The 20,397-nt window shown below is 35.6% G+C and overlaps 1 protein-coding gene and 1 long non-coding RNA gene across 5 annotated transcripts; one reads left to right on the forward strand and one right to left on the reverse strand.

The window, feature by feature from the left end:
* Positions 1–1,594: 1,594 nt before the first annotated feature.
* On the forward strand, positions 1,595–19,279 carry LOC125387132. 4 transcript variants are annotated; one of them, XM_048414288.1, is made up of 5 exons: positions 1,595–2,138; positions 9,214–9,389; positions 11,335–11,483; positions 18,657–18,851; positions 19,218–19,279. In XM_048414288.1, the coding sequence occupies exons 2-5, from the start codon at positions 9,314–9,316 to the stop codon at positions 19,245–19,247; spliced, it is 450 nt and encodes a 149-aa protein (XP_048270245.1). In that variant the 5' UTR covers positions 1,595–2,138; positions 9,214–9,313; the 3' UTR covers positions 19,248–19,279. The 4 variants fall into 4 exon arrangements, 3 of the variants coding, with proteins under 3 accessions (XP_048270245.1, XP_048270244.1, XP_048270246.1); XM_048414287.1 differs by lacking the exon at positions 1,595–2,138 and adding an exon at positions 4,993–6,538; XM_048414289.1 differs by lacking the exon at positions 1,595–2,138 and adding an exon at positions 9,095–9,113.
* On the reverse strand, positions 1,878–4,625 carry LOC125387133. Its single transcript, XR_007227680.1, has 2 exons — positions 2,361–4,625; positions 1,878–2,272 (listed from the first exon to the last, which is right to left on the reverse strand). It is a non-coding gene; the product is annotated as an uncharacterized LOC125387133 (long non-coding RNA).
* Positions 19,280–20,397: the final 1,118 nt, after the last annotated feature.

Genomic DNA, 20,397 nt, shown 5'->3' on the forward strand with positions numbered 1-20,397 from the left:
TCAATTAACTGTTTTATTTCTAGGTAAGACAGACAAAAAGAATGTACTGTCTATTTATTATTATATAAATCCTCGGCGATAATTTTTTGCCTTCTGCTTTTTAATTTCTAATTTTTAAAGTTTGAATTTAAATATATTTTCATTTATAACTAGTTAATCTACGTTATCGATTGAGTTACTCTATAACTACTGAGTTACCGATGTCGATTTTCAAATTTTGGTTCCTTCCCCTCTTTCCGCACTAATTTCTATTTCGATTGGTCGCCGATATTATTCGAAAAAATTGCAACTAGAAGATATCTAAATATATACACATAATATAAATATATAAACGTAATTTTGTTATCTACTATCTTGATACGTGCAAAGATAAATCTTAATGATATATAATACAGCGTAAATGGTTATAAATAATTAATTATTGACAATAATTATAAGAATTATCGAAAGAAAAGATCATAGATACTATGTGCGTGTGTAAAATATCACAAAAAATGAACAACAAATGACTGTCATGGAAGTTCCAAAGTCTTAAAATCTAGAATATTCCTTACCTCTTTTCGCAAATTATGAGATATCTTATTTGTGGTACCTTGCAGCGATAAATCACCGTTCATTGTAATAGTTTTAAATGTGATAATGATATCCTTGTATTGACTATCGTTTTTCGATAGTTACGAGAATTTTCGTTTATTACTTTGAGACAATCCGTCACTTCCTTTCTCTTATAAAGTTTCCCTTCAACTCCGTTGAAAACTGAGCATCAAACAGGAGACGAACGATTTGTTGTCATGGCAATGTTAGTTCACACGTAAGCAGGGTGCGAATATAATGATGGAATAGTCGAATCCTGTCTACTGTATAGTAAGATGGATGCGACATGGAAATAGAAAGAGAAGGCTGTATATAAGCATTTTCTGTCCTTGTTTAATCAGGCATGCACACTAGTGGACACTGACGGCGCTCGTTTACCGTTGTTACACATTTCCGGTACAAGTACGCGGGCATTAGAGAAGGACGGAACGGTCTCTCTCTTTACCCCTATATCGCGTTTTTAGTTCGCTCACGCGCTCTGTACTTATATCTATTACATTTCCACCATAAGCAGCGGCCGTGCAGTGACTTACAAAAGTTTCGAACTCGCGGACGTTTAATCACGTTCCCTACTCCGAAAGGGTAAGTACAAAGTTGCTCGTCTCAGTACTCTTCTTAGAAGTTTTATCATCTTTTTCATTTCGTGGCTACAAGTTTTTCCAGGAAATTCTTATCGTTTTACAAGGGCTGTGGGACACAGACAGTGACGTCAGCTATCGATCATATACGCGAATTTGTTGTAAATTAATTAGGAGAATATCTGGAGTTGTTTATCGTTGCCAGCTGTAAAATATTAGAATTTTTCATTCATAATTGTCATATTTTCGACTCTTCCGTTGCCAAGACCATCTTGAAAGATTTTTGGTATGTTCCATCACCCTTGTTAAAAGTGTGCCCATTGGTTAGCTATATTGATTTTAAAAACCAATACGTATATCAAGTTTATTATCTAACAGAAACAAAGAAATTCGTTTTATTAACGAATTTTCGATGTTTCTTCTCAATTTCCTTTAGCATCGAACGAAGAACATTATTTGATCAAACGTTTCATCGTTCAGATTATATTTCGTTTAAAAAGATTGAAATTGATATTGAGATAAAATCAAAAAGTATCCGTTGTTCTCGAACATTCTAGTATTCCTTCGCCGCCCGGGAGAAAGACAGGTATGAAGAAAGAGGATATTTTTTTTTATTAACTGTTTAATATTGATATTTCGACAAATATTGAGGTGTGCAGTGAGAAAATCGAGTGAAATTTTGAATAATATCGTTTTAATAATTTGTGAAACGAATTAGTTTGGTTTTTTCCATTTTTATTAGTTTCCGTCAGTGCTGATTGACGCGCCACTCCAGTTTCCATTTCCGTTTCTCGAAATTTCCTACGTCCTTGGTCTTTGGGACTCTTTGCCCAGGTAACTGCATTGCTTCTGGGTACGTCTCACCGTTCGGGTCTCTCGAGCTTTCGGTGTCAGTTGTTACCGTTGAAGGAAGAGAAGCTGGTGACGGATATTATCGGATAAATCGTTTATTCTGGAAAAGTTCGAGTAAGTTCGTTCTGTTTGAATAAATCAAGACATAGATCAATTTTTATCGTATCATCGTGATTCGCCATGTCGTACGTTTGGTTTCGGGATACCATATGTTTTTAATTTGGTACTTTTAATTTGACATTTTACGCCTATAATCGTGACAGGAAGATACTTTCAGTGAATTATAGATATTTTAAATTATAAATTATAAATATTTGTTATAAATTACAATCATACCACGGGGAAAAGTGAAACATATGTTTTCTTGTGGAACATGTGATAGTAAATTATTCGAAGCATAATAATGCTTAATTAAACATCTATACGGTAACATTTACGGACGAATATTGGGGTAATATTATCGCGTCGCTTTAATCTGGCATTTAATGCTTTGATTGCGGTCTTTGAAATGGCATCACAGATGCTGGTATAATATCACACGAAAAAGGAAGGACCACCAAGTGCACCAGTGCGTTGCAGCCATCGGGGGTGGCTTTGACGTCGGTGCCGAGGAGAGGCGCAGAACGTGTTCGATCGACCCGCGAACGCAGCCCGTGCTCATACTGCGACAGAGTTCGTTTCAGTTAGTCTCAGTCGCTGTTTGCCCGTCGACAGCGTATAGTCGCGCCGGCCAACGATTATTTTTTCTTTTTTTGTTTCTCGATAATTCTCTCGCAACGTTCTATACGTACACGTTCTATACGTACACCATCAGTTTATCGCGTGATCATTGTTCCCGCTTCCCCTACCTTGTCACGTCCTTCAAAGAAGATTTCCCTTCAGTTTTTTGTTGTTTGGGGAAAATTCATCGCTCGGACACATGGATTTATCGACACGACGGTTTATCGAGGCATCAGCGTGATGTACTTTTCAAGTTTCATATTTTCTCTATGATACTTTCTAAGGAGAATTTAGAATTCGAAAGATATCAATTTCCAGGAAATATAGGTCTTTATGAGACCATCGATAGGTTTGAATTTAATTAACTCTCTTATAATTGGTATTTCAATTTTTTAATTCCTTAAATTTAGCTTTCTTTATGCTGTTAGACGATATAACGCGGGCATTTTATGATATATCCAATATATTCGTATATATTTTACTTTATACATTCGATAAATTTCCTTGGTTGGCCGGCCTGCAACCCACATACGGCACTTAATAAAAATTTGTTTGGTTAGAGGTCGGTGTTTGTTCATCTTCGTCATAAAAATGTCATGACGTCATATCATATCACAAGGGTTCTTCTGAAAGCTAGATATTCGATAACAAGATTAATGGTTTTCGGTAGCTTGCAATGTCAAGCTTTGAACTGGCGGGATCGCCTTGCTGTCAAATCGCCATTCAGCAGCGACCATATTCTTTAACTACGTTCAAGACGTATATCACGCTACAGGAACCATCAAAGGAGGATAATTGCAAGTTAGTTGCCCCTTAGAAACGAGACAGTTGGTTGTTACTTGTTATCCGTAGTTGGTAGTTGTTCTCCTTAGTCGCCACATATTATAGAGACGACATTCATAGTCACCAGTTGCCTTCGCTAATAGTTTCTTGTTGTCTGTAGTTAGTTCTCGTCATCGCTATGTATTCCATCAACCACGTAAAATTTAACATATAGGATTTTATTCTTTTTTATTCTTTCTGTAGGAAGATTCTTTAAGTAATATGAATTTAAGTAACTATTTTATGATACAATAAAGTGGAAAAACGATTATTTTACGTAATGTAATGTTTTAAAGAACATTGAATTTAAAGGATTCAGATAGATATCTTAAACGTAATTAAACCCTCCATATCGTAACAAATTAAAAGAAATTGCGCAAGAAAGTACAAATACATTTAATGCATAAAACATATATTTAAAATCCAAATGTAGGCGTTGACGCGTGCGTGCTACATGTTCGAAACGTTCGTTACATCCGCGATAAAATTTGTAACGACGAAGAAGCTTAACATATGGTGTGCTTCAAGACGACAGTAAAAAGTGTTGGCGGATTTTTCGAAATTTCTTCCATTCTTAATAAAAATATATTGTATAAATATAGTAAGATTTTTCAAATTTAAATAGTTATAATGATTTGAAACTTTACAATCGTACGGTTCTGTTTTATCCTTTGAATATACCTGTCATTTTCATATCTCCTTTTAACTAAACTAAATATTTGGAAATCCTATAATTTGTACACTTCTATTTGTGAATAAGATCGATGAAATTAAAGCGTAACTATGCTTTCAATAATGGCTTCGATGTATTGCTCACCATTATGGCGGATTAACGTCTCTAAGTGATCGACCTTAATCACTAAATGGCAGCCGCGATTCAGTGGTAGAGCCTTACACATGACGGACATTGCAAGCGCTTGTAAGACGTCTATTGTGAAACGTTTCCAATAGCATCGATTACGACGACGGTGAAATCCGAATAGAAATATATATCGCGTATCGCTTCAGCCTGACATGTCTTAAAATAGAATCACAATTTTTCGTTCTTAAAAAAAAAAAAAAAAAAAAAAGTCTATAAAAATTATATGCAAATAAAATAGATAAATGGATAAATGGTTGTACAAATTTATAAAACAGATATTACAAATATACGTAAATAAATTATATATTTATAAATTGTTTGTTTAAATATCTGTTTGTTTAAATAAATAAAACGGATATTTACAATGAACTTACAATGAACGTAGTCCTGTTTTTAGTTTTAAACAAAGCAAAAACGGATAACAACTTTTTAAAATGTAAAACTCAACGCAACAGTGGTTTTTTTTAATTAATCAATAACGTTCAAAGTTAATTAATTTAGAGTGGTTTGTACATTTTGTATGCTCGCCGTATTTTAACGTTTGATGTATAACGTTTGATGTAGTACTTGATGCCCGAAAAATCGAAAAATAATTAAATTTGATCGTTTTATATCGTTTTATAAATTTGATCGTTTAATATATTTTTCTTTTTTCGATTATTGTTGTCAACTTTTGTGTGGAATAAATCAATTCCGTGAATAGAAGTGCAATCAATACAGCTTACTATGAAATGATAGCACAACAACAGTACATATCGCCATTGACGTCAGCTTCACAAAATTTCTCGAGTATCGAGCTCGTCCATTTGGGTTAAGAATTTATTTCCAAAATGCCACAAGCACGAATATCTTATGGAAATCCACTGTATTTCCACTGTAATTATTAATAATCAGATTCCATATTGTATGCTACGATTCGAGGAAAATCCGCAGCTAATTATTATCTTTGCTGCCTTTAAATACCATAAATAGTCGTCCGTAAATTTTAAAAGATTTTCTGTGCCATACTTATATTGTGTATTTTAGTCTTAAGGTGCGGGTCGTGTTCAATTAATCGAAAGTGATGAAACTGTAATGGGTCACGATAGTCAAATATTAAAAATGGTCTCGTTGGCTACATTTAAAATCTTTACGAGATATATATGCATAGTACGTTGCTACTAGCAACGGGTAGCGATGAGCAATAGAGAACAGTACCTTCCTTATCTCGTCGTGATTATGTACATACCAGTAATGCACGGTACTCGTACTGAATATCTTACATCATCTACATACGATTTTCAGATTTGTTTCGAATATTACCAGCATAACCATGATAGTAGAATTCTGTTACAGTATTAATTCTATAGTGCCGTTATGCATAATACAGCCCTAAAATGTTTCTACAAATATACGAATATTTTCGTCAGCTACTATATTCCAACTATATATATTACTATATATGGCTTATTATGAAAGGAAATATATAACGAAATTACTTGTTTTTTTTTTAGACTAAATTAGTTTAATTTGAATAATTTTAGTAATTGTGTAGGATCGAACAACAACTTATCATTAGCTTCACTCGAGACTTGATTGCACGTAGCAACGTAATTGCGTTGGAACTGAGGGTAGAAAACAATGTCAACCGTTAGACGCGTCTGTCTGGCGAATGTGTAACGCGTGAATAATAGATGGCGGCAATCACGTGAACCCTACTTATAGCTGTTTCGGCTTATATCGTAGCATTCAACCTAGGGTATAACGATAGGGATCATTAGAAGTTGAAAGGCCGGCTGATCAGCCTCATTTTGTTCCATTTTTTAATCAAGCGATGAATCGACAAATTGTACAGATTTCGATGGTTATCACAGTTCTCTGGGAATTTTCAAGCGCGGTTCGTCGAATTTAGTCGGATTGGCTACAGACTCTTTTACGAGCAGCTTGAAACTCGATCTAGTTTCGAGAAAATGAAAAATTCGTTTTATCTCTTTGCTTCCCTGTTCCTTCCTTCCTCTTTTTTTTTTTTTTTTTTTTTTTTCTTTTTTACATTGCGTTAAGACCGGCTAAATAATATTGATTGCCATGGACGTTGGCTGGTTTAAAATCACTGACATCGACGATAACAAAAGTAAGTTTGATGATCATTTATCTGAGCCGGTGTTATTCGACTTGAGCTCTGCACATTTGTTAATATTATTCTAGTAGGGATGAGATACTACAAATTTTAAATAACTTCGATTAAAATTATATTATAAAAATTATATTACATTAACGTTTAGAAGTCAATAAAGTGGAAAGAATTACGCGAGATAATGTAAATATAAATTATATTACAAGGAAACAATACGGCTAGGTAATTTGAAACATTCTGGCTAAAATTGCATTCTTTCAAAGTTAGGACGTACAGTATTTACAAAGTAGATTAAGTATCAAATGGGGTACTTAAGAAAATTCATGTTATCATTCTTTAGTAAACATTTTCAGGTAATAGCCTTCTGCAAAAGCTGCTTTACGTTACGTTAACGTATTCATTATTAATATTAATCATATTGTTCTTATCTCCTAGGGGCATAACAATCCATTTTTATATTGTGTTAAAGCTAAATTTCTATTAGATTGTCGCAAAATTTTCTTTCGTTTTATAAAGAAATGATAGATACAGAAAAAATATCGTACATCTATCATTTCTTTATAAAACGAAAGAAACTTTTGGAACAACCTAATGTTTCTCTACAACGACACTTCTACGATGTTAAAATATTTGATAAAAATATTTGATAAAAATATTAAGAAATTCTAATATTGATTTAAACGTATCGATTTATTTACTTTTCGCTGCCAGAAATTGTTAATTATGATTTCCACTTGAAAGCGTATTTCATATTATGAGGATAAATGATCAAATTCATCTCTAATATACACGTTAGAGAGTCATTTATAACTGCAATCCTGTTTACCGCTCATATTCCTGGAACTCGATAATTCACTAGGCGATTGCTTTAACCGTGCAGAATACATCCATAAATAATTAATCGCTATTAATATTCCATCGACTTTTGAAAATCCCTGATGTGATTGATCTATTTCACGTGATGAGAATACGTGTAAAGTGAGGTTATTGCTTGATTATCTTTAGTCGAATAAATCGAGCGATTCAAATTATAATGCGGAAGAAAGTCAAAACTATGTATATTATTTTTTTCAATTTTTATGTATCATTTGACGGAAGGAAATTTCGTAAGTAAGGTTCACCTTCTTTAATGTCAATGATTTTGACATATGTTATTAAGCTCCAAATTCTAAGCAATCTTCTATATATATATGTAGTATCTTAATGGGTCTTAGAGGAAAGGACAAGTAATGATGTTTTGATTTAATAAATAATATTCGAAGCAACGAAATGATTACAATGCTGTCGTACGTCTTATTCTCATAGACGGCTTCCGACTTCCCGATTCACACTCTTCGGCTTCTACACTCGCTCGCTCTCGCTTCTCAAGTCACACTCTGCACACCTTTTGCATCCGTCTTCTCCGGCTTCTCAACTAACACTGCCTTTAGCGTCTCTTTGTCTTTTCCCGTCCTATCGGACACGTGTCCCGAAACGCCCGTGGCCAGAGTCACGCAGGCCCTTTCCACGAAACTATCCACTTAAAAAGAACCGACGACACATTGATGTACCCGACGATGCCGCGGCTCTCGCGGCATTGTTTATGGTTCGGCAGATATCTTAGGCCTTTTGTCCACGATACTACATATATAACATACGTATAATAGCCAAAGTTCAACTGCCAAGTATACGCAAAGCTTTTATTTTCAATTTATGCGATACCACTATGTTTCATGAATTTATTTGCTAACGGTATTGAAACAAATAACAAGCAGAGGACGAACTATCCGTGAACTGTTTTGCCAACGAGTACGCTTCCAATATTTTCTGTTTGAGAAAACACACTTGTTGCTGTTGCAACTCCAAATATTTTTACAGCCGACGTTTTTGCCATGAATCATCGGCTAACATATAAAATAGAGAAAAGCCATAGTTGATTGTAATGGAAATTTAGAAAACCTGAAACTCGATATAGAAGGGAAAAATAAAGGAAAGGAAGGGAGAGATAATTGGAAGCTTGGGGCCAGGTTTAATTCACTGAAACCGGGCTGCTTGTGTCATCACGAAACAGAATTGCCAGTACGTCATTTCTGTGCTCCCGTTCTCGTAAAAACGGTTTCACTCGTTAAGAAAAAACGAATAGGCGGTGAAGAGAGAAAAAAAGCAGACAGAGAGCGCTTTTAAAAAGCTGACGAAGCGTGCGTTGCCACAACGAGACACACGGTGCTATTTGTCGTTTTAAATTGCGCCGCAACTTGTTTTTGAGATCTTTGCTAGAGACACGTGAAAACACGTTGGAAGTATATTTCTTGTTTTCGTGGAATTTAGCTGGAAAATAAAAAATAACGTAAAACATGTACTTACGACTTACAGAGTAATTGAATGTATACACTATAATAACCAGCGATTTAAGGCTTTAAAAGATCGAAAAAAAAGAAAAGAAAAGAAGAAAGATAATATGTTGTGGCAGTCTAACTCGATCTAAGGAAATAGAGAGGGAGGAGGGGGGGAGGGGGCAAAGCTTGTTAATCTGGAAAGAATACAAGCATCAATTTCAAGCACTTATAGAGAATCAAGCGGGCTTGTTAAGGTCGTAAGTTGGACAATTATCCCGTGTTAGGTTCAATCAGCTTAGTCCTACACAAAATTGATCGAATCATGTGAAAACAAATGTATTCTGATTTTTGTCGCAGATATTTCTGGTCTACGCACTCCAGTGCCCGCACAACTGATATTTAAACGCCTGATTTTCCCATATTCTACAGCGACAACATTACCTGATTTTTTACAACCATGAAGGACTCGAAAATACTTGCAATCCTCATCTGTTTGCAAATTATTTTCGTCACTTTCGTCCCGTCAGGGGCTGGTAAGTTGATACTGATTAATTATACCATCGGAATTCTATATAATGGCTACAAAAAATATTTGCATCATTACCCTCATTTCCTAACGAAGCGCGTTTTTTTACCAAGTTTTATATTTCATTTCATAGTATCAAATCTCTGTAGTTACACGAAAGTATTAAATGATAGGAAACTTGATATACACGAATTTAATTAATTAATAAGTTTGTCGATATACAGCCATTATTATTTCATGTGAAATATTACAACGTCAAAAACTTAACGTTCTTGTACGTACAGTATTAATCACAAATTGTAAGAATGTTTACTGATAAGCAAAATAGATAATATGGAAAACGCAGACCTATGGAAAGAGAATTCCTGACATTAGACAGGAATACGCGATTGCACGAAATATTTTATGGTATGTCTGACATGGAGAATATATGCGGCGAAGTACGAAAAATTCATCCTGAGATATGTATACGACCTACGCGGTACGGGACGTGTTATAAATGGTTTCCGCCACTCAGCCGTATTTGAATTTGTGAACACGATCGAACAAATGACGCGACAATTATTAATTGCCGTCTCTGCCTTAGTAACGATTCGCGTTGGAACGAGGTCGAATCGTTCCGATTCCACGCGCGATTAACAAATAATTACAGTGGACATCAATTACTTGGATGACCTTCGTCATTTCAGCTTAAAACGATTAATTTGATCAAACCAACCAATTATTTCAATTAATACAATCTGCACTTTAAATTCGCACGTCTTGTGTATACACACCGGGCCAGAGAAAAGTTTTCATTCGTTCGAGTAGAACCTTCGTAGTCCTTGAGGACGCGTGTCGCTTCTCGTGCACCTAAAGTTTCGCTCAAATTAACCGATTTATTTGAATTCGAGCGAGTGAAAACCTCTTTGTCACCGTGAGTTTGTTACTTAATTGATACTCTTAGATGCCCTTTGCTTTCAATCTCTTACATCCATTCTTAATTAGTCAAGTCGTTTGACTTTTGACAAGTATTTTGAAACCATTTTACTAACACGAACCTACTTTTTTACTTGAGATTATCCGCTATTTTTATTCAAATGTATATGTACGTATGTACACTTTTGAATTTTAAACGAACCTTCTATTATACCTATATCCTTTAAGTGCCGTTTTAAGTTTCAAGAGACTTTAACTCGGATAGCTCGACTTGGAGTTCTAACGTATACTGTAAAGCACACTTGCGAAGTAAAACAGCAAACACGATATAAAAACTTTTTGCCCATGTAAGAAATCGAATAACCTATTTCAACGGTGCTTTAATCTCATCGATGAAGCATCGATGCAACGAAGAAGCATCGTGATAGCCGCAATGCGGATCCGTTGAACAAAAATTTCCTGGTACGGTCGTTTTCGTAATGTTATTAACCGTTTTAGTGTCGGATGTTTCAAGACTCCGTATCGGTTTGTGCTGTGCAGCGCGATAGCGCTTCGTTTATTTATTTGCGAGTAGTACCGATCGACGCGATCGCGCTGCCCTTTTTCATCCTGTTTTTTTCATCGAAATATACCGTTCGACGTGCTCGCGCTTCATTTCATCGGTTATACTGGAAGCGTTACAACAAACACTCAAAAGTTTGCGAAATATTTATGCTCTGCGTTTCGTTTGTGTGATAACATTCTATAATGCAGGATTTGGTTTTCCGATTCAAGAGGTAATTTTTTATATTGGTTTTTTTTTATTTGGTTTATGATTATTTGAAAAACGAGTAATTACGAGAGGAAACTCTGATATGACTCGCGACGAGCACGCTTGACCGCGTTGCGAATTAATGATCGTGACCATACATCGTGGCACAATTTACCACGGTACGCGAATAGAGTGATCACGCTGCGTGGCGTTAAAACGGTTAGCGTAACTGCGCGTACGATTGTCGAGTGACAAAGATATTGACGCTGGTAATCGTTTTCAGTGCCTTTAGGAGGAAGCTGTACTGATGTAGAAGGAAAATCTGTCTTACATGGACAGATGTATGTGCCGGGACCTTGGATTTGCAAACACTGCATATGTCACTATTCGAAGCCAATATCTTGCGGACCTATCCGCTGTTCAATTCCTTCGGTAAGTATATGCTCATTCTAAGAGCAACCAGCTTAACACAACCATGAGAAACTAAAGTACACCGTTAACGCTTGCATGCTGGTCGTTGAAACACATGCTGCGCGAATAGGGTACACAGCGATTCATTTAACTCGCCTTGAATTAGTTTTAGAAAGACAAACATGGACAGGGATAATTTTTGTCACGAGTCGTTTAATTTATTCGTTCATTAGAACGAATTAATTTACACCTGCTGAGATCGCGATTGATGCGACAAATTCGAAATCTTGTTCCATATAAATATTTTTAAACAAGCACGTCGTAAGCTTTGTATATTTTTTAATCGCAACGAAACTGTTCAGAGAAATGCTGAAATTATTAATTATAAAAGGAGATTTCTACGCATCGTTGTAAAAGTGTCAGGGAAAATATTCGTGAAACAGTTACGTTGTTACAAGTTCTACAAGAAGAAATATTGAAAATCACGTTCCACTTATTCAGTTGCACGTGTAAAAGGTATCTTGCGTTCGCGCAAAAAATCTCTGAAGGATACATGCTTTATAATAATTGGAGTGTCGAAGTTGTTACGCGGATCGGCGTACACGTACCTTTTAATGAAACTAGGTTACTCATTCGTTATTCGTTCCTAATTTTCAGCTTCACGATTTTTACGCAATAAAATTTTATACACCTGTTCGGTTTATAAATGATTCAATTCAAATTTAACAGAATTAAAGTTGAAATAATCATTTGTACTTCATTAAAAGGTTCTTTCAGCATCTCGTTTTAATATTTTTATTGGTAATATTTTGTTGATCGTTATATTTAAATGGAGTTTTTCAAAGGAGAGACATTTTAAGGTAGGAAATGGACATACATTTATAATAAGAATTCAGAAGAAAGAATATTTCATACAGAAAGAAATATTCCGTATGTATAAATAACTACGCTATGAATTTTATATGTATCGGATATTCCTTCTGGTTAATGTATCTGATGTTTTTTCACGCGAGATAGCGTATATTTGCATCTATATGTCTCTTCGTTTCTCAGTAGTAAAACTTAGCATTCATGCTACTTATCCCACTGATAAGTAGTTACGCACTGACAACGAGAAACATAAAATGAGTAAGAAGCATGAGACATTCTATAAGAAAAATAAACTTGTTTTTATCTTTCATTGCATATTCGTCAGAATATTGTTAATAAATATTTAAGTTAAGATTTCAGTTGAAATAAATACATAGGATTAGACATTTATTTATATATGTATCTATGAACGCATTTGACATAAAATTTTGATAACGACTAAAATTATATATTCTGATATTAAATTAATTTAATGAGAATAAAAAACTAATTTTTTTAAACAAGATTTTGTATAAAGTTATATTTATTAGGAAAAGTTCGTTCATCCCTTTATAATATGATAGGATTAGACTCATAGCTGTGTAAATCATTTCATGGAATAGTATATGTGTGCGTGTGTGTTCTAAGTTTTTACTATAAAAATGCTAAATGTACTAGGAGACGTTTTTAAAAATTCATACATTTTTCTTCATCAAACATATCAATCGTTATATTGAAAAGTTAATTATCTTTTATTTGTTTCGAGCTGCACATTGATTGAGACATTCCTGTTGGTTATAATTGCGAATTTAACGCAACGAAGTTGTTTGAATCCCTTGCAAGCATGTAAATATATCGTCGAATTAATAGGTCAATTACTTGAGGTTGGAATTGAAAGAAAGGGAAAGGTGGAGGAGAAGTCTTGCGTTTGAATGCGGGACACTTTTAAAGCCCACAGTTCGCTGAAATTGCCAGAGAATTCAATTAAATGGCAAATTAAACCATTGAACTGAATCTGTTTCCAATCGCGAGCTTAGAAGTTCTATCCTTTGAATTTTTATATCAGTCAACTTTCTTTTTGTACGTACGGTAACGAATATAATTCATGAATTAATGAAGTATGTAATTGGATGAAAGTTCTTCTTCCTGGATTCAGTTTAGACTAAGAAAAATTATATAATAACGAAATTATCAACTTAAAATTGATAGAGTGTGATAGTTTATTATTATTATTATTATTATTTTTTTTTTTTTTTTTTTTTTGCGTGAGGAGGGGAAAATGCTGTTACGCATACCCAGTGATCCGCATCACTGGATTATGTGGGACTCGGGCGGATGTTGTTGCCATACCCACTAAAAACCCCTCCTCCTTTTTCCTTTGCTTCGAGGACAGACAACCCCGGTAAAACCTGTCGGCAGTCATCAGGGTTGTCCTTTCATGCCCCGTTGTATCTTCTTCGTCGGGCAGTTATTCTGTATACTCAGTATTGCTCTCGTCATCTTCTCAGCTAGTTCAGAATACTGGGCTGATCTCGTTCTGTGGTTCTTTGTTGTCTTGTATCTCTGCCTTCACTGCTCCGCGTAGTTGTTGTTGCTCTCGTTCTCCTCCTTGCCTCCTTCAAGGCCTTCGCTGTCACCCTCCTGTGAGACATGACGGTCTTGCGAAATTGCCTGAATTTATCCCAGCTCTCGTTCTTGGCGGTCACCGTGGCGATCAGATTGTCCACGTCTATCTTCTCGCCAAGAGCGTTCTCCAGCTCAATCCTTCTGTCCGTTTACCTCGGGCACGTGAAGAGGGCGTGCTCTGCATCGTCGTTAGGGTCTCCACAGTCGAGACAGTTGCTGTCGCTGCTCTTGCCAATCCTCTTTCTATAGACACCGAAACTCCTGTAGAGGTGGCCGTGTGTGCGTTATATATTTATTGGACGTGCGTGATAGCTGTGGTAGTTGGGCCTGGTCCGCTGTAATTGTCACTGGGGCCTGTAGATGTCGCTGCCATCGTCCGACACTAGTTAATGTCGAGTGGTGGTATTTGCCTTGTCGAGTGCCGCCACACTCCCATGCCCGGTTAACAGCTGCATGGTGTGATGATCGATGCCCATCTTCTTTTTGGTAAATAGCAGCGCACTCGGTATTAATTTCCTTGCGCCTCCAGTTCCTCCTTCAGCTCGTTGCCGTCATCCGCGCCGATCTTGGTCTTATGGATCTTGTTCCACTCGTAAGTCTCTCCGAGCATCTTTATCTTTATGTAGATCGGGAGATTCCCGGTCAACACGCAAAGTGCCGCGTGGGAGACGGTACGATATGCCGTCGTTGTTATGCACAGGGCCGTTCGTTGTGCCCGTTTCAGCTTCTTCCTGTTCTTATCGGTATTCGCTAAGCTAATTCTTCTTTCTGAACCCATACTGCCTCCGATGGAACGGGTCCGTTCCGATGCATCTCTCGATGATCTTCTTAAAGCATTTTTCCCAGATCTTGCTCATGGCTGGGAGTATGCTTATCGGCCGGTACGCGTTAGGGAGACTGGGATCCTTTCCCGGCTTCCTTAGCAGTATTACTCTGGCCGTCTTCCAGCAGTCTGGTTCCAGCTTGCTTCCAGCTCCTGCTTCCAGCAGTCCAGGAGTCTTCCATCGACTCCTGCAGCCTTCTTGGTGTTCATTCTTCCGGCGGCATCGACGACATCGCCTTCGCCGATGACGACGCTGAAGCTGATGTCTCCTTCTTCTTCGGTCTCTGCCTCTTCGCGGCCCTCGTAATGGGAGGGTCCGTGTCCCATGGTGAATAGCCTCTGTAGGACTGCTTCCACCATGTCGATCGGCATGTCGTTGGTTGATTTCTTGCTTTTGCATCTCTTCATGACTGTGAGATAGGGTTTGCCTTCTTGCTTTTCTGTATGGATGGAAACGCGTTCGAAAAGTAGAACGGAGTAATTAGCGATGCACGATCCCAGGCTGGTGAATATTTTTCCATCGGGAAAAGTCAGGTCGAGCGATACAAGATTTATATGCTCGTTCTGCCAGTTATTTCAACGTCTGTTACGCGATAGAAAATGAACATAAATGAATAATAAATGTATTACAGCCATAAAGATTGCTTGATGTACGCCACCGTTTTTCCCCTATTTCTCCGATACAATTTTCCTTTTTTTTTTCCTTGCCAAACACTTTACTAATCGGTACGTATTCGAATTATCCTCAATTATTCTCGGTTGTTTCCGTTTCCTTTGGATTTACATAAGTACTCGTTTGATGTACGTGCAGAGTGAGATAATAACTATTAACAGCTATAAAATAAGAAGCGAAAATACGTTGAAACTCGACTTCTAGATTCGCGAGACTTTGCAGAGCTTCGAAACTCTCGTGTTTCAAACCTAATAAAAAGTTGTAGAGGGAGAATTACATTGCGAGATCTGTTAAGGAAAATCGTATCGTTGTAATAGGATTATTTCAGCGAGGGAAATTCCGTGTTGCGTGTAACGCGTTGCAAAGCCATGAGCTTTCTTTCGGGTTAATATACATAATCGCCTTATCGAACTTTCCATCTAAACCGTTGCGCTCACACGTGAATTTTGCATTTCAATCTTCTTACTTGCAGTCCAGTCCAGTTTAGTGTGACTAAGCTAAATGTTTCAGCCCTTCCAAGTAGAGTATGTATTATAGAGAGACGTACAACTCTATGAAGGGGAGATCAATAAATTGGGTTATCTTCAAATCACTGACAATTATTTCATCGACACGATTTCACCGACAGCGAATCCACCGGCAATGTCTATCAAAGTTTATTTACCGATACACCCAGTGAAATCACCCACAATCATTTCACCAATATTCTTCTTTGTCGATAATTATCATGTTTGCCACTACATGTTATCGTTAATTATATGTCTTTATTTACACATTCGTTTACGCGCATAACGAGATAAACGAAGAAACGAAAATGATATGTTGTCATGATGTATTGTTAAATTACTAATTAACACGAGTTATATATCTACCTACATGAAAGCTTCTAAATATCAATTATAATTCATGAAAGCACACAAGCTATTTTGCTATACACAAATAGAATTATAAGGAAATGTTACGTGCTAATGATTTAACGAAATCTATTCTTCTGTACATTTGACATTTCTGTATTATTACTTGTGTACTTTCTGCTCTTGTTTACGTCATCGGAAGTAAAAATACGTTAAGCGAATCAGCTAATCTATTTGAGCGATTCAATGGCTCGGTTTTCTCTTATGCGACTACCAAGTAGAAGATAAGTTCTTGCTTATATAACATTTTATAACATCCAAATTAACTTTTTTTTTCTTTTTCTTTTTCTTTCTCTTTTTCTTTTTTTTCCCTTTTTCTATTCTTTTTTTTTCCTTTCTTTTTTTCTTTTTTTTCCCTTTTTCTTTTTCTTTTTTTCTTTACGTGGGAGAAATCCGCTCGGACACGAAGCCACTTCTTAAGTGGCGTGGTAGTGAACATCCAAATTAACTGGGGCACTAATTAGCTGAAGCTTCTAGTCAAACCAGGTATCAGTCTTTGTACGCAAAGGCATTCATTACAATCGTTTAAAGTTTGAAGAAACACCGTTACAAATTCGTGATATAAGAGTAAGCGATTCAAAACTCGGATTCATTTGTTGGAACGACGCCGTGGGCAAAAGTACATAATGGAAAACTTTCTTCCAAGACCAATTGATAGCGCTGACGTAATTAAAATGTGACGATATTGCCAGCGACGTTTCTCCAAATAGACGACTAACTTATTTACGAATTGCCGACGCACGATTGCCGCTGGTAATACGGTTAGTAATCACTTTATTGAATTTTCTCTTGACGTGACATCGTCGAGTTCCTAGAGAGATTCTTCTCCCTTGTAAAACTATGTTTCTGCAACGCATGTATTTGTTGAATTACCGTTCGTGAACAAGTCCTTCTCTTTATTACATGTAATAGATTCTTCTTTTGAAGTTTTAAATTACATTGGTAATTTTCTATAATTTATTACTCGAATATGGTAATTTTTTCTTAAAAAGTTTGCTTTTTCTACAATTATTTTACTACAAAACCCATCAAAAACATGATGTATGTATATATACCCTCAAATATTATCGGTTTATTCTCAAGCTATAGTTCAATTTCGGAAATTGCCAATTAAAATCATTAAAAAAAAAACACACACAGAAAGTTCGTTAAAATATGCGATTTTCCAATCAAGATATAGAATTTATTCGAGTAATATAGATTACAGTAGCGATGGTGACGGCAACGATGAATGGACTGATTCTTCGTGCGAAAATAAATTGGAAGCGCAGAACGATGCATTGTTTCAGGGAATATCGATTTTCAAGCATGGTTTTAAAGTACGTGTGCGCGTGACTAGGTTTGTTAATTAATGCCGCTCCCAGGTTTTCAATATATAAATGTGACACCTACATATCTTTAAGCTTAAAACAATTGGACTAACAATTTCATTAAATTTAAGTGAATATTTATCTTTTTAAACGCAACAATATTTTTAATGACAACTTCACGTGTAAATCAAGTGCATACATATTCGATCGTTCTTGAAAACCTGATTCTCTGCGAAGAGAAAAAATCCTTGAATAAAGATTTGATCTACGTTTTATATGCTACGTTTTACATCCACCTCTTTTCAGATATACCTCTCTATTTAAAATCATAGATCGTCACACTCTATAGGTATTTCCTTGAAAAGGTTAAAGTCGTTCTGTATAAAAGCTAATTCAAAGGGGAAGGAAATTCTGCGAAAAATTCTTTCAGATTTCCCTATGTTTGAGCTCGAATCAAAGCAATCCTGTATAATAGGATAGGACGATAGGATGATTCTGTATTATTCCTTGTGTACTTTCTGTTCCTGTTATTTACAATAGGATGATTATGCGTTTAACTTCTCATAGAATCTCTCTGATTCCGTATGATATCGTCAGTGTTTTTGAAATATGTTATTGATGTCGTAACGTCAACCGTTTCCAGTGCAAATTCAATTTTGAATCGCAATTTCCATGTTTGCGTGGCAAAAGCGTAAAATCGATAACGCACGCAAACATGTCTTCTTTGCTAATGGCGTACTATAAATATAAATATTTGAATAAATATTGCGAATTTCATATTGCTAAAAGATTTATACTATTTGTTCGTAAATAATCGTCGGATCTATATTTAAGTGGAAACTGCTGCATTAGATCTCTTTTCTTACTTAAAATTATTTGGATTGGTAACTTGGATGTAACATGTAATTTATTCTTCTTTTATAAATAGTGTACAGAAGATACCAATTCAGAGAAATGGACGATTGATCCGTACAATTAATCGATTTCTTTTTATTACAGAAGTGCAAGAGATTCCGCGTTGTACGCGGATGTTGCAACATCGAATGCCTGAATCCCACTGAACATCCGACCGAAGTTAATGTCACTACCGTCGATGATTCACCCGGAAATGATTCAGTTCAGAACCATACTCTCATATCCGGATGCATCTCCCATATGCCACATAGTCATATGTGGATGCTGAGTTTATTGATGGTAATTGTAATATTTTAATTTTTTTTATTCTATATTTTCGACTTCTTTTTTCGAGTAGAATCGCCAATTTTCCGCTTGTACTATCAATTACCAACCAGCCTGTATGACAAAATTCTATTTTAAACACAAAACTCGCCACGAGTGGTTATTTTGTTTACGAAATTAAACGAATTTAATAAATGAAATGGCAAGGAAGGAACTTCAAGTGACCGTCAAACTATTTTTATGCTTGAAAAGTAATTCGCAAAGTAATATAAAATAATACTACTGATTTGTGTCTCTTTAAGAATTTTTTCTTAATCTCTTGTTTTTTTCCAGTGCAATCCCTTTTATCGGAAGTTACTTGATTGCTTTATTTCCTATTAGGTGGTGACCTGCTGCTTTCTTGGGGTTTAGGCGACTGATTGCTTCTATGATCTCTGCAGAAGTGAAGGGTTCAATAGGAGGGGACATTTATGTTACTATCACGGGGGAATGATCAGAGGAGAGATCAGCCGAGGAATCCAGCTATGAATCTATTGCCCAGGGTGTCCAGGAAGTTGTCAAAGTTGTTAATTGTTATCTGTGTTGGCGTAGTGAATAAACAAATTGATGTTCGGTGTTTCAATTATCAGAATTATAATCGATGTTAAATGTATAGAGTTAAATGTATAGAGTTAAATGTATAGAGACATAAATGTATGTCAAATGTATCGATGTTATATGTATAGAAAAAATTATTTGTTATAGCTGTGGAAGATGGAGATCTGTTAGAGAAAATGGATCATGAAATTGATCTTGAGTATAATTTTCAGACAAAATTTTTTATTGCATCATAAATTACTCATCACGAGAAACGAAAATTTCAGAAAACCCATTTTTTTTTCTTTTCTTTTTTTTTTTTCTTCTTTTTGGTTTTATGTATCCAAGGTCGAGAATAAACTATGTGCACGTTTCTTGTATTTTTATGAGGAATTCAGTCTTTTTACGCCACAAGAGTCTCAACGTTTTCGTTTTCACGCCTACGTTACGCTCGTTAAACACGTTCCAACAAGACCATGAATAAGGATAACAGCTTTAATGTTTTCACATGTGTTTATTTATTATTTTAGACCTTAAATATTTTATTTATAAAATCTTTATTTAAACAAGTTACCATTGTCGCTACAATAAATCAATGAATGAAATCAGTTTAAATTTAAAATATCATTTCATAATTTCTCGTCACTTGTATCTAAAAATAACAAAGAAAACGGTGTACCCACATCGTGCGTAGACGGGAAATTAAAACAGTGGAGCTTAATTGAGACACTGATCATATTCCGCGATTGTAAAACAATAATAGAAAATCGTGTTTCTTTTGAAGGGTATGAAATTGTCAGGAGATTATGCCATAAATGAAATTGGAAACTGGCTGGTCAAAGGGATTAAATTCAATTAAACCGAACTGTGTTATATTGTACAAAGGCTAGAGAACTGCTACCAAATATCTGCTAGTTTAAAGGTGTCCCTTATAAATTATAATTATATTTCAAATTCAATCTCCTAGTAATAAGTAAATTAATAT

This window comes from Bombus terrestris, unplaced genomic scaffold (genome assembly GCF_910591885.1).
Source record: "Bombus terrestris unplaced genomic scaffold, iyBomTerr1.2, whole genome shotgun sequence".
NCBI lineage: Eukaryota > Metazoa > Arthropoda > Insecta > Hymenoptera > Apidae > Bombus > Bombus terrestris.